Source organism: Necator americanus, chromosome II, assembly GCF_031761385.1.
Source record: "Necator americanus strain Aroian chromosome II, whole genome shotgun sequence".
Lineage (NCBI taxonomy): Eukaryota > Metazoa > Nematoda > Chromadorea > Rhabditida > Ancylostomatidae > Necator > Necator americanus.
Window position 1 is genome coordinate 12053298 of NC_087372.1, and position 13961 is coordinate 12067258.

Below are 13961 nucleotides of genomic sequence, written 5' to 3' on the forward strand. Positions count from 1 at the left end.
GAAAACGTGTACTCTGCATGAAGAAAGGCCCTTCTGTAGGAGCAGGAGAGGGTGCGCAGCTTCGGAAGCCAATGCAATTCTTCCATTTGCTCTCTTAACTCTTAGATATACGGTTGTGAATGTTATGTTATGTTGGTGCGTTTTTATTCTTTGTAAGCTTTTCTTACTCTCTTAACGCTTAGGTATATACTGTGTAATTATGCGTTTTTTTCTCTATAACTCTTTTCTTGTTCTCTTAACGCATAGATACATGGCTGTGCGGGTGTTTTAAATGCCTCTTGCATTAGGTTTAGGTAACAATCACTGCCTTGTTATATAATATATATATAATATAATATATATAATATATAATAATATATAATAATAAATAATATAATATATATAATATATAATAATATAATATAATAAAATTTAATGGACGGTGATTCCGTCCATTTCTTCCTTCGTAAAAAACGGTCCGGACGGCTACGGCAAATACGGCTTCAGGCGTTCTGGCGCACTATTTCCTACAGGGAGTTCGACTGGAGCGCGCCAGCCTTGTGCGGCGCCGCGTCTTCTGTTTTTTACGGCAATTAAGAAGAAATGGACGGAATCACCCCCCTCTCCATAGTCTCCCATCACGTATACGAATACTCCACCTGAAATCTGCACCACCTCAGATTCGTGGGATGATGCCTTTAAACAACTATGTACAACATAACAACGTACAAACACTTCTGCAGAATGAAGGCGATTACTGCAAAGTAAACCCTTTACCGACACTGAACCACCATGCAAACGACCACACAACTTCACCAACACAAATTTATAGATCAAACTTGATTGTCTCGCCGTCTGAAAAGATGGAATGAACTCATCTGAATGAACAGCATAAGTTTATGAGAACAATGAAATTTTGATAAAGTCTGAAATTCTCCAGCTGGAAAAAGGAAATTTCAAATTCTACTAAGTATTCCTGTGATCCAAATCAAATTCTATTCCATTAGGTGTTAGCTAACCTATCTTCGTCCACACAACTCAATTCCGTTTTTGTTACGTAATCTAATGAAGAAAATCAGTCTTGTGAAAGACATTTATTACTGTTACTCATGGTTCTTTATTCACATAAGATGAAAGCGAGGTGGCTGTAGTGTAGCGGTTAGAGGTTCCACTTCCTGCACAATCGATCGGAGGTTCGAATCCACCCTAGTGCTTACCAAGCCTTTCATCCCTCCGGGGTCGATAAATTGGTATCGCAAGTCATTGCATAGGCCAATTACACTTTCGTAAACCTCAAACGATTCTGAATTGAAGTGAACGTGGCGGCGCATCCCAAGCGGATTGATTAACGCCAGAAACTTTATCCTTTAAGATGAAAGCAATTAGTGGCAACCTATTATAGCAAAACTTAGTAAGAAGAAACAGTTTATTTAGTAATTTTCGAAAGCAGAGTTAAAAACATAAAAGGCCTGATCATATAATCGCAGTAGAACGGAAATTGGTTACTTCGACCCTTGTCGATGGTGAAACCAAGGAAGCTCCTCTCCCGGTGAGGCAATTCTTGGCCAGTCTTCGCATATCGCGATTAAGAACAACATAGACTATGCTGTTGCAGGCTCCTGAGTAGAACATTGTAATATTGCTTACCCAGTTTCGCTCTATATCACTGAGACACACCTGCACATAAAAGTCCAACTATATAGAAAGGACCAACAGTTTTGAAAATGGAGAAACCGATCATTTCAACGAATCCAACGCCTACACTCGGTAGTGTAACGAAGAGAAGTGACGTGAGGAGGATCCCGAGGGAGGTGCGGTTGGCCTGTAGAAAATTATTTTTTTCGATGGTACTGCGAGAGTTTAGGAAATGCATACCTGACTGAGTTTGCTGGTTCCCTTACCTACGGTGGAACCTGTGTCTTTTGAGTTATTCTGAATGGAGCGCAGCTTGAACAACACCATCATTGTCAGTACAATGACGAATAAACCCATAATCTGAACTGAAGTCGTTACTCCACCGCAACAAAAATTCCGCCTACATGCTCACCATATTGCTTGTACCCCAGTAGAACCGAAAATCATCGCTGACAAAACAACCAATTGCTGCGCAGTTACGATGTGCCACAATCGGTGAAAGAAGAAATTCCAGAAATAAATCGTTACAAGCAAAAGCAATTCCAATTAGTAGCGACGTTAACGAATACGTAGCAGACGAAACTTTGCGATACAGTAGTGGATGAAATAAGGCCTAAATAAAAGTTCTAGCTGAAACGAGTAAATAAGCTAGGACACAGATAACAGAGAAAGTGAATGCAACCAACTAATGTTCTCTCCGTTGCAATCGCTATAGTCAGTGTTAGGTTAACTTTTAGTTGAATCACTAATGGTGTACTAGAAATCATAACGAAGTATGCGTTGAGATTTATTCGAAAAGGATGCCAAAGTGCTGTCATGTAACTTATATACGGAAGAGCTGAAAAACATTTATTCAGTTGTAGCACATTTTTCCTTCGTAGGTAAAGAATTACGAACTCGTCAAAGCATGCAAGAAATCGGTGATTGTCAGAAAGAAGAGCAACTGGACCGCATTATTTCGACGCAAACTTTTCGACCTGAACGAAAGGATGAATAGGTGCGTTGAATCCGCGTCAAGTTTACTTATGCTTTCAAAAACTCACCTGATGAACATGAAAAGAATAAAACCATTGAGGATGATGCCACTAAACTGAAGTACCAAAATTACGATATTTGTGATGAGAAATGACAGATTGCTTTCCATACGTCTGTAAAGAGATTAAGGTAAATTAGCACGTAAGAAGTGTAAGTAAAAATTACACATTAGAAAAAGAAGTGAAGGTTAAATGAGAGAAATGAGATCAAACCGACCAACAGTGTTGTCGTTCTGAGCAGGTAAGTGTTCTTTCTGCTACAGTGCCAACTATGCAGGGTCATCACTTGTTTGTAAAATTAAATCCGGAAGAAGAAACAGTTTATTCACTAACTTTTGAGAGCAATGTTGCCATAAATTCGTATTTCGTGATTTAGTACAAGAAAAACTGTGCTGGCGTACGCTCTTGGATAGAAATTTTGTATAGGATGAAATGAGTGAATGAAGCGATCCAGTAAGCATTGCATATCATATCATGAAAACCTCTATGATATAGAGGAAACAGGAAATAGCATTCAGTGGAAACTCACACTCAAACTGTTTTTGGAAAATAATTTGAGACGATTTAGAGTCCCGGAAAAAGAGACATAGTATAGTCAAAGCGACATGAAGCACGGCGCAGTTGCGTAAGCGGCTGCACTAGCAGAGGTTCTCACTCGATCCTAACCGCTATGCCTCTTCGCACCGCTTTGAGGACGCTTACGCAACTGTACTGTTTCATGTCGTTTGGAACCGACTGCATATAGTCAGTGTCGAATTTGCTCAAATGTGTGAATGCGGCACATATTTATATTTGCTCTCTCCTCTGCCATTTGCTAGTCAGAAACGCGTAGCGCTCACGCGGTTGAACACACATTCACTGCCGAGTGTGTAGGCCGGTCAAAAACGTTCCATACTGTCTTCTACCGCGCCGTTGACGGATCTAGTATCGATTTTTGCGCGATGGACTATTAGTACTCCCGGAGTCATCTACTAGCGATTGAAAACGTTGTTTTGCGCATCGCGCAACAAATGAGATCCTTTTGAACAAGTTTCACATAAAAAAATAAAAGCATGGAATAGCTCTTAGATAGCTCAGTATCCATGCATTCTTTCAACACTCTTTACCACCAATATGCTGCCATAACAATCCGACGAAACTGCCTTAAGTTAGCTTCGAAGACTAGTGTACAGATAAATGGATCAGGTATGTAAATAAAGAAGTGAACCAATCAAACACACATATACACGGTAATATCTATTCTCTACACTCCACTCACTCCTTTACTATGCATGCACGGAGGTGGGTATCATTGGTATCATCGTCGTTCGCACAGACATCCCAGGCGCAGCGCGATCTCCTTTTGTGTAGTAAAGAATTGGTCAGAACTTATGCCTTAAAGGCAGCATATCAGGAATCTGAGGTGGTGCGGATTTTAGGTGGAGTATTCGTATACGGGATAGTAGATTATGGAGAGAGAGGGGTGACTCCGTCCATTTCTTCCTAGTGGTCGTTAAAAACGGCCCGGAAGATGCGGCGCCGCACAAGGCTGGCGCGCTCCAATCGAACTCCTTTTAGAAAATAGTGCGCCGGAACGCTCGAAAGCCCGTTTTCTACGGCAATCAGGAAGAAATGAACGGAATCACCCCCCTCCCGTAATCTACGACCCCGTATACAAATACTCCACCGGAAATCCGTACCACTCCAGATTCGTTGGGTGATGCTTTTAAGAATGAAAGAGTGCCAGCTGCCACTGAAGGAGCCTTCTAAGAGCTATTTCCTCATATTGCGTTTGTAACCCTGCTATCTATACACCATCTCACCCGGCAACGTACCAAAAAAGCAAGTTTACAGCGGAGAGTTCATGAACAATACGATTTATCCAAATGGATAATACATAACTAATAAATAAGTAATGATAAATGTATAATAAAGTGTTCTGTGGATAAGTGACTTCTATCGTTCTTCTATGGCATCCAATAAAGATTTAATGGATGTAGCGCGTGGCAATTGTGGCCCCAGGATAAGCTTTTGTACCAAGAATGATGAAAAACTCAATCCTTTCTAGACTATCCTTTGATGAAAAATCTGCTATATTTCGTCACAAGTATAATGAAACATTTGTAGATCACCAAACATGAGCAGCAAGCACCAATATAAAAATCGACATGTTAAAATGGTTGCTTTATTCTTTAAAAAAAGCTGATACCAACCGCCACGAAGACTCAAAAAGAAAGTTAAATTTAGTATTGTGCGGATGCGCACTGCTCTCTATTTGTTTTCAAATGTAACGTTGCACATAAGTATGGCAGGAAAACATTGGAAGAATTGCCTAAATGTGATGAGAGACGGTTTCGGGACAGCGAGAACAGCCTGCCTGATGCGTGGTGGTGTCTGGAAGAGAAATTCCAGTTTTTTTTCGCTAACAAAACTGCTTCTTTCAAGTAAGGAGAAGTTTTGTAGGGGTACGGAAAAACGCTGTGAAGTTACGTGTTTTTTCCACTTCTATAACATGAAGGCTGCCATCAACTTCCTCAGCTTGCCCCGCTTAGAAAACCGACAACCACTCTCCATAATCTACTATCCCGTATACGAATACTCCACCTGAAATCCGCACCACCTCAGATTCGTGGGGTGATGCCTTTAAGGGTGATCGACGACGCTGATCATGGTCACGCATAGGCGATATTTTTCCACAACAATCCATTTCATCAATCTTTGCGCTTTCACTCTGCTTCTATCACTTAAGGCTTGCAGAATGCGACGAAAACTGCGGCAATATTCAATTGCTGATATCCGCGTCCAAGAAAGTGTATCCAGGCAATTATCGACATTAATGACATTGGTTTATTTCCACTACAGGGTCAGTGAAAACGTTACAGTTAGGTTGCCCGCAGAGTTCAGAGCCGCGCGTGCGCGGTTTGGCGGCTCTGCGGTTTTGGTGGTTATTGACTGTTCACAACAGAGTGCTCAATATTTTCCACATACCTAACCATAATTTTTATAAATACCAAAGAACTGGTGCATTCTGTGTTAATCTGTGAATTTCTGACACAGTATATACAGAGACACTTTTGAAAGTTGGTATAGTCCAAGTACCTATAAAGAACACTTGCTTTTTCACGTTAGTATCTATTCCTGAAAAACAATGTTACCACTGCGAGAGGCCGACCAAAGACAGACTGCACTGATTTGTCATAAAAGGAAGCCGCTAGCTACGTACGAGTACAAATAAGCGTAACCAAAAATGATGGAGGCATTTCGTTCACTTGATAAGCTTCTCCGCATGTTATTTACGCATAATCCACAATTCAGAAACAGTCCTTGCTTCAACTGGCATAGCAGATGTTTACAATGACTTTATCGGAAGTTGCATGATACATTATTTTGTAGTTTTAGTATCATTTCTCTGGAATTCCACATTAAATGGAAGTCTGGACCTCCAAGCCGTCTCTTATCCTTTAAATTAGAGATCCTAAGGATCCTAAGATCCTAAGATATATGCTCTATCGAATGACTGTTTGAAGGAAGGAAGGAGAAACGTGTACTCTCCCAATTATCTCTGCAGTTTAACAAGGAGAAAAAGATTGCAGATTCATCAGACATAAAACATATTAGAATTGGATACTAAGGAGTAAATGGAAAGCTAACAAAGATACTAAATCAAGTACTGATTCTTTTCTTGATTGACTAAACAGCCAGTTTCTTTCCTAACTGTTCTGAGCAACCACATTGAGACAATAGAAACTGAATCTATGGTGAAGTTGCGCATGAGTTGCATGCGTTCAGTTGTGGTCGAGATGGGACCTTCAATTGCTGTAGTTGAACTGTAGAGATTAGCTGAGACGATTGGGACCGCTGGTTCGAGCGCGCCACTCACAGTGCAGCCGCTTACGGATTTCCACCAGGCTTCAGGTCATTTTGATCGGACTAAGAAATGTTGAGTAAAATTCACAACACGATGTGAGCAATTGATTGATTAACCATTTTTCGATTTGCTTTCCATTTTTCACCTGGGCTACTGGGTCTTGGATTTGACAACAACATGGACTACGTTCAGCTAGTAAAGAAAGCAAGATGTTGTGGATTACAAATTCCAGAAAAATACAATAATAACATATCCAGAAAAATAAAATAATAACATATTCTCCTGAAGGAGCTCAGTGGAGACTCAGGTTTTGAAATGACTCCTCACGCAGGCGGACAGACGAGGAAGTGATGAGACCATGAGACTAATGACATGAGTACGTAGTAGTTGCCTGGATCAGATTAGTGTCAAACAAAATTAATTGAGGATGAGAACGCTTGAAGTGTAGTTTTAAAAGATCTAAGAAGCGCTGAATTAGAAATTGCCAAGGAATTATGAGTGTGAGGAGAGGTGAGGCGAGAGGTGAGAACATCGATGCGATTCCATTGTTTTTCGTGGACCATCTAATAGTTAGCGAATTATGTAGTACAATAATATAATCGACCACCAATTTTTCTTTCCAGATGTGGTTGTAGAAACTATTTGTTTTAGCAGACAAATAAAGTTATTTCGTTTCCCAAGACAGCAGCTGCAATTCAAGACAATGTTGTCAGCTACGAAGAAAAAATCTTATGTGCTTGTGATAGGTACGTTACATTTATGACTTACTTTTTCTACATTTCTCGCTATAATTACCAGGCGGCTGCTGGTCTGCTTCCGATCACTTTAGGAATACCAGCTGCAAGTAAATATTTTTCAGAAAGGCGAAGAACAAAAGATAAGCTTTTAATATACCTACAAAGAATATAATGTGACTGCATTTTTCCGTGTCAACAGTTTTTTTTAATTCTATGAGAAGACCGTAGCCTTCAAAGTCATCGATGCGCGTATAAAATATTGCACTACTATATTAGAATATTCTATCTACGTTCTTACTTTTATTCAGTTATTCAAAAAATACAACCTGTGCAACACAGTGGCAAGAAGTTCCGCTGCGGCAAAATCGGTGGTTCGAAACCTTTCTGGGGAAAACAGGCCTATAATCAGTTTGGAATCGACAAGATAAGGTAATTGGTACGGGGCTTCTCTGTGAAGGTAAAGACACCGACCTGGACCCGCTTAACACTTCATCCATCTCCCCGACTCCCCTCTCTCTCTCCCTCCCTCCCTCCCTCCCTCTCGTAATGGTTATTGCATAAGTCTCATACGTCATACGCGTTCATATACGAATATACGATTCTGATTTCAAGTGAAGTGCGTTGACCCCAGGAACAGTTAAAAACCAAGCTCTATATCTTTGTTTTCCGCGGGAAATGCGGATCGGACAACTGTATCGTTAGTGAAGTTTTTTTGCGCTTTCACATTTAAAACTTCGGAACAAATCGCAGAGTTTAAAATTTTGTTGATGGTACACGATTATAAAATAAAGTGGAAAAATGAAAATGAACTTAGAAGAGGATGCTCTAGCAGTGGCATGGCGTGGAGGTACCGAACAAGGATGCAAAATACAGTGACACATATTAACAAATGACAAATATTAAACCGCTTCGCATGCGAGAACTTCGAACAAAAGTGATAAATAGCAGTACAGACAGTACTTTCAGCATTTAACAGAGTTAAAATGAGTTCTAAACAAAGTCCATTGCTCTAGAGGTTACCAGAGACGCTAAGCCTTTAAGTTTGCCAAAGAGAAGTTTGATTTTTGCATGTTCCACGACAAATTCAGCCGGACAATGTGTATTTGGAGTGATAGGTGGAGTGTACGGTGGGACGAACGGCTGAGATCGAGGTGAGAGCAGCTTTACTCGAACTATAGCTATTTACGATCTTAATAGGGGTTCCCTCCCCAATCGTAATTGCTACTCTCCAGCTTGCCGCTTCGAGCACAGCCCCAGTTCGTATTGACACGATTGTTCATTGGTTTAAGATTCAATTCAAAAGCTGAAATCTGTTCTCTTAGGAAATCTCCAATTTCAAACGTCGAGGTCCTAGACTAATGCTTTTCATTGAATAACAAAATCATCAAAGTTTAGAATAATATATGCCAAAAAACGGAATGCAAGAAAACGTTGGCGCATGTGGAGCTACAAAATCCGCCTACAAACCTAAGAGCCAAAAACAACAGAACCACGCAAGTACTGCTACTCGCTTTGCCTTTCTTCTCTCGCAAAGAGGATCTCCGACGCGGGAGCCCCGGCTTTACCCTATGAAACCTCTTCTAAAGTTAAAAAAAGCGGTGTTAAAGGTAGCCTATCAGAAATTGGCGAAGTAAGGAAAAACCAGGGATCCTGTAGAGTTTGTAGGGTAGATTACGGAACTCAGCGTGGCACCGCTCAAGTTCTCCTAACAATCGTTAAAAACGGCGTGGAAGACGGTGTTTTTCCTACAAGGTACGGTGAAACGCACCATCCCTGCACACGCGCCGCATCTACAAGCAAGGGGTTGAAGATCATTTGTACGTCCTCACCAGCCTGTTCAAGTAAAACCAATGGATAGGCCCTCGAGGGCACTAAAGCGGCGTACACAAGGAGAAGTGTTTTACCGTACCTACTAGGAAGTAATTGCACTCACGCGCCGTTTTTAGGACGACTAGGGAAAACCGAAGTGGCCCACGCTGGATTCAGTAATCTACAACTGGAACTATGTGGGTCTCCTGGGGTTTCCGTAATACGTCAGTTTCGTGGTGCACTGCCTTTAAGGTGTTTTTGTAAAGTGTCTGACCGCAATGGACATGCGGCGAGCGAATACTGCAGGCTTGTTAAAATGTTCTCATTCGCAATTAGTTTTATTGGGCAGTAACTTGATCAGGACAACGCACTGACGGCATTAATCTCATGGTCTCATAACTTCCTTATTAACTTCCTTCTTTCCTTTCCGCCTACGTAAAGAGTCTTCTCAAAAACTGAGTCTGTACGTGAGCTCCGTTAGGAGATTATGTTGACTTATTCTTCCAGAAACTCGGAGAACACTCTCCCTTTCTCTCTTTTCTAAGGTGGAATTACTCCCTAGTTGTCATCGAATCTGAGAGTCAGTCGAGCAACGGAAAAACAGGAAAGAAATTGAGAGTTGATCAATTAGTGAACTTTCTGGAATGAATAGAGGGTGCTTTTCCAGCACTTTTAGCAAGGAAGTAAAAAAACCGGCAAGGAAACAGAAAGGAAATAGAAAGGCCAAATCTTAGTTAATAAAATTTTTTTATGTGATTGTGAAGCATGATCTCCTTTGCTCATGGGAAAAACTGGATTTAATGAAGGTTAAATTCAATTCGAATAATTTATAAAAACTTGAAGTCCTAGTTGACCACAGCTTTAACTGAACCCCACAATTACAACATTTTACGAAACTTATTTAAGTCCTGCAACTAGAGAGAGGAAACGAAAGAATGAAGAGTTCTAACTTAACGTCACATCTACATGTCTCAGTCGCCAGCACGAACTAATCGGAAGCAATTCTTCACATAAAATTGATGGTGGGCGTGACATGACATAATCCTGATCTCCGGAATAAAAGGGAGTGGGGAATGTACAACGAAAATACCCCTGGACTGCAGAATCACGTGAATAATTATGTACTGAAATGAGCGGAAATCAGATAACTATCTGATAACATAGTTTGCAAAATAAACAGAAACATCGAGTATCGGAGTACATATTCAAGCTCATGAATATGCTCAGAAGAGCTTTGGCTGTGTTTATTGCATATTTTCTGAAGCAAAAATCAGAAAAAGGTCAAGAAATGGTGTAAAATGAGGTTTCTGCAGTTCCGAGGTTACTTTTTGCAGATGAAAAACTTTGGAAAACCCTTCATTTACTGAATACCTTCTACGGCTCCTATAATATCGAGATGTTTCGAAAGAAATTTTTACGAAGATGTTTTGTTTTGTTTTGTTTTTCAGAAAAATTCATATCGAAGTTTTCTTCGAAACAAATTCGAACGGGAAAAGACATTGTGTCAATCAACGAACAGTGAAGGTTCAAGTTGCAGGGCCTTTTTTGTCGTCCTTTATAATCACACACCCTAATAGGAACCTAATAGGAAAGCGGCCATCATATCTAATCGCAGTGACTTCAGTTTCAAGGCATCACCCCACGAATCTGAGGTGACACGGATTTCAGGTAGAGTATTCGTATACGGGAGCGTAGATTATGGAGAGAAGGGTGGTTCCGTCCATTTCTTCCTAATTGCCGTAAAAAACGGCCTGGAAGATACTGCTTCGAGTGTTCCGGCGCGCTATTTTCCACAACGAGTTCGATTGGAGCGCGCCCGCCTTCTGGACGGAATCACCCCCTCTCCGTAATCTTCTATGCCGTATGCGAATACGCCGCCTGAAATCCGTACCACCTCAGATTCGTGATGTCTTTGAATAAAAATATCTCTTATGTTGTTCCATTAGGTGTTTTTTTTTCAGTTACCTTCTGTTCCATACTGGTGCTGTTCTTTCTATGTGTGATCCAAGCTTCATGCAGGTATATCACTATCATGCGAAAGTTATTTTTGTCCTTAGGTTTTGTACACCAATATATTTCCGCTGTTTTTTGAATTTTTTTTTTGTTTTTCATGCTGCAATCCCAGTAAATATTCACATGTTAATTTGAGTGTGAAAGTTGTTTTCGCTAACATTGTCATAGCCAGGTATGTAATCGAGCAAGTCGCGGCCTCTACAATTTGCAATTCATTTGTCATGCGATATTCTCTTCGACGAAAGTATTTTAACGAAACAGGGAAGAGCCACAGGAGACTAATAGCGTATCATATCTATTAGGTTTTGTTCTTATTAATCTCCACAATCCTATTTCATGTGCAAGTCATGCTATTCTCTTCTAGTTAATTGGTAAATAATGTGATCAACTTTCTTATGAGTAATTGGCTGAACGAGAAGTTGAAATAGCACATAGCAGATAATAATGGTTTGATCTTCTGACATCCGATGCCTATCAGAACAGAGATAATGGAATCTGACATCTCTAAGTTCAGAAAAGTCGTTCCGCAATTTGTTTTTATCTCTGCAGATGTAAGTCTCAGGGAAGAATCGTCGACTAGATAAATCCCATCTAGGCACCTGATATATGTCTATAAAGGATGAGGTGCACGGAATCCATCAATCCCATTTGAATGCGGCCACGCGTTCGACTTTAACTTAGAATAATTTCAGATTTCAGACTGTCAGTGTTTTTATTCTTCCAGACAGGTCTGGTACCAACCTTTCGATACCGAGAATAAAAAGGCATTGGTTGGAACCAGAACTTTTTCGAACCATCAACCATGCAGTCCCATTCGAACCGGTAACCGACTGCGCTACCCTTAAAGACTCATCTCTCCCTGCATCACTGTAAACAGCCGCCCCCAGAATGCTCTTTGTACGACGCCATCTAGTGCAACGCTCCACCCCTTGCCCCGCCTCCGCCTTGCGATTCGTCGAAAATCAATTCGGACTAACCCGATAGGCAGTATGGGACGCTACGCGTGCAAGGGTGGCGCGCTGCAATAGAAAGCATCGTACAAAACAGCATTCAGGGGCCGGCTGCTTGCAGTGATCCAGGGAGAGATGAGCGAAACCACCCCGGTTTCCATAATATACGACCCCGTATACGGATACTCCACCTAAAATCCGTACCACCTCAGATTAGTGGTATACTGCCTTTAATCTATTTATGGTCATCGCCGAATGTATTCAACTGATTTTGTATGATGCTCCTTTGATGGCTGGAGCTTAGGGAAAGATGAAGAGAATGCGCTTGTGTCTAGCTCAACTAGATCCGCGTTGAGGTAAATGTTTAATTTGGACCGCTTACTCAGATTGCTCCCAGCTCGCGGTGGCACCCTTTGTACTAAATTGAACCGAGCAGAGTGTTTGCTTTCGGAACGTACCATCTATATAACCTGGACAATTATGTAGGAAAATATTCCTAGATGTATGCTGACGAAGTGCTGCCGCATAGCACATCAATAAAGCCCTTAACTTGAAAGGCGAAAGCCTAAAAGGAGCAAAAAACATTAAATACAAGCACTAACTGGGTGCAACGTTGTTTTGTTTGCCAAGTAGGACTGGATGGCGTAGTTTCAACGCGCTATGGCCTATTATTTTGCCCCAAATTCTGATTGATGTTGTAAAACAAAAAAACCATAAAATAGAACTATAAAATACCATAAAATCCATATCTTGGTGTTATTCGTTCATTAGACCCAAGTAAAATGCTACTTTGCTAAAGTGGTTGTTACAAGAATGCTGACTACATGTATGGGAGATTACTGTATTGCGATGGCTTGCTTAAATAGGAAGTGTCTTTGAAGGTCCGTAATTTTGAATTATTTTGCTTGTTCGTCCTATACGGTATCAATATCGCCTCCTCATCCCTTACGAGTTCAATTCTTATGTTCTCCGTACATACGGAAAGAGAGGAAACACGAAGAAGAAACATTGGGCTAATGGGCATAGCTTATTGTATATTTAAGTATAGTGATCAACGTCTTGTTAACATAACGAATGATACTTCATTTCTTGAAATTATTTCTTATTTCTTGAAGAAAAATTGAAGTTATTTCTTGAAGAAAATGTTTTAAAGGAATTTTCTCGGTTGGAATTCTTGTGGAAATTCTTAGAAGAACTCTCAAGTTAGCCACCTATGGAGCTTATGTTCGAAATTTCGCTATTCTTCCGCTCTTCTTTCTGATTTCTTCAAAAAATATCATTCACAGTTGAATTTCTCCTGCAGTTGTTCCATTGTTTTTTTACAATATACTTTTTGAATTTTAAAATTTATAATGTTCTATTTTTCTGTCCTAGTTAGAGGTACGACTGATAGCGATTACCAATGGTTTTGAGCGTTAATAGCTAGTAATCTTGTCCACGAATCCCAATTGTCGCGTTTTTCTCTTGGTGGTGGTCTGGACGGAAAATTAGGGCACAATCCCGGATTTCACCCCCAAAATTTTTCCTACTGAACGCATAAGTTTTGAGATTGCATTGATCCATCACGAAGATGGAAATTTCCATTTGTGCACGTGCTACTGAAATTGCAGCGCGAACAACGAGTACGAATACATAAATGACCATTTCATTAGTTTTAACTTAGAAATCCACTTGAAAAGCGACAGATCACAGTGAAATACAGCAATTGCCAAATATGAACATAGCTCATCAAGTTAACCCTGCATTACGGATATAGCAGTATTCGATTCAAAATGAACTCCTAATGAAAGAAATATGGAGAATTGGGTCAACATAGAACTTAATGGATATCTCATCATACATTATTAGAAACAACATTACGCTCAACGCTCCTCATCGAAAAAGGAGTAGTCGCCAATCAAAATACAACCGTCTATGACAAAGTACATAGGGGAGGAAGCTCTTTTAAGGACTAAAA

General features: G+C 40.4%; 3 protein-coding genes across 3 annotated transcripts; 2 read left to right on the forward strand and 1 right to left on the reverse strand.

Moving 5' to 3' along the window:
• Positions 1 to 1452: 1452 nt before the first annotated feature.
• Positions 1453 to 5826, reverse strand: RB195_017599 (uncharacterized protein; the record flags this gene model as incomplete). The annotated part of the gene is made up of 9 exons (XM_013440556.2): positions 1453 to 1598; positions 1657 to 1801; positions 1855 to 1974; positions 2027 to 2227; positions 2301 to 2452; positions 2512 to 2591; positions 2658 to 2762; positions 5616 to 5726; positions 5783 to 5826. 9 exons carry the CDS (start codon positions 5824 to 5826, stop codon positions 1453 to 1455), a joined length of 1104 nt encoding a protein of 367 aa, XP_013296010.2.
• On the forward strand, positions 2604 to 11899 carry RB195_017600 (uncharacterized protein; the record flags this gene model as incomplete). The annotated part of the gene is made up of 4 exons (XM_064184665.1): positions 2604 to 2611; positions 7147 to 7241; positions 11003 to 11060; positions 11779 to 11899. The coding sequence occupies 4 exons, from the start codon at positions 2604 to 2606 to the stop codon at positions 11897 to 11899; spliced, it is 282 nt and encodes a 93-aa protein (XP_064040546.1).
• On the forward strand, positions 6990 to 11307 carry RB195_017601 (uncharacterized protein; the record flags this gene model as incomplete). The annotated part of the gene is made up of 4 exons (XM_064184666.1): positions 6990 to 7064; positions 7147 to 7241; positions 11003 to 11060; positions 11227 to 11307. The coding sequence occupies 4 exons, from the start codon at positions 6990 to 6992 to the stop codon at positions 11305 to 11307; spliced, it is 309 nt and encodes a 102-aa protein (XP_064040547.1).
• Positions 11900 to 13961: the final 2062 nt, after the last annotated feature.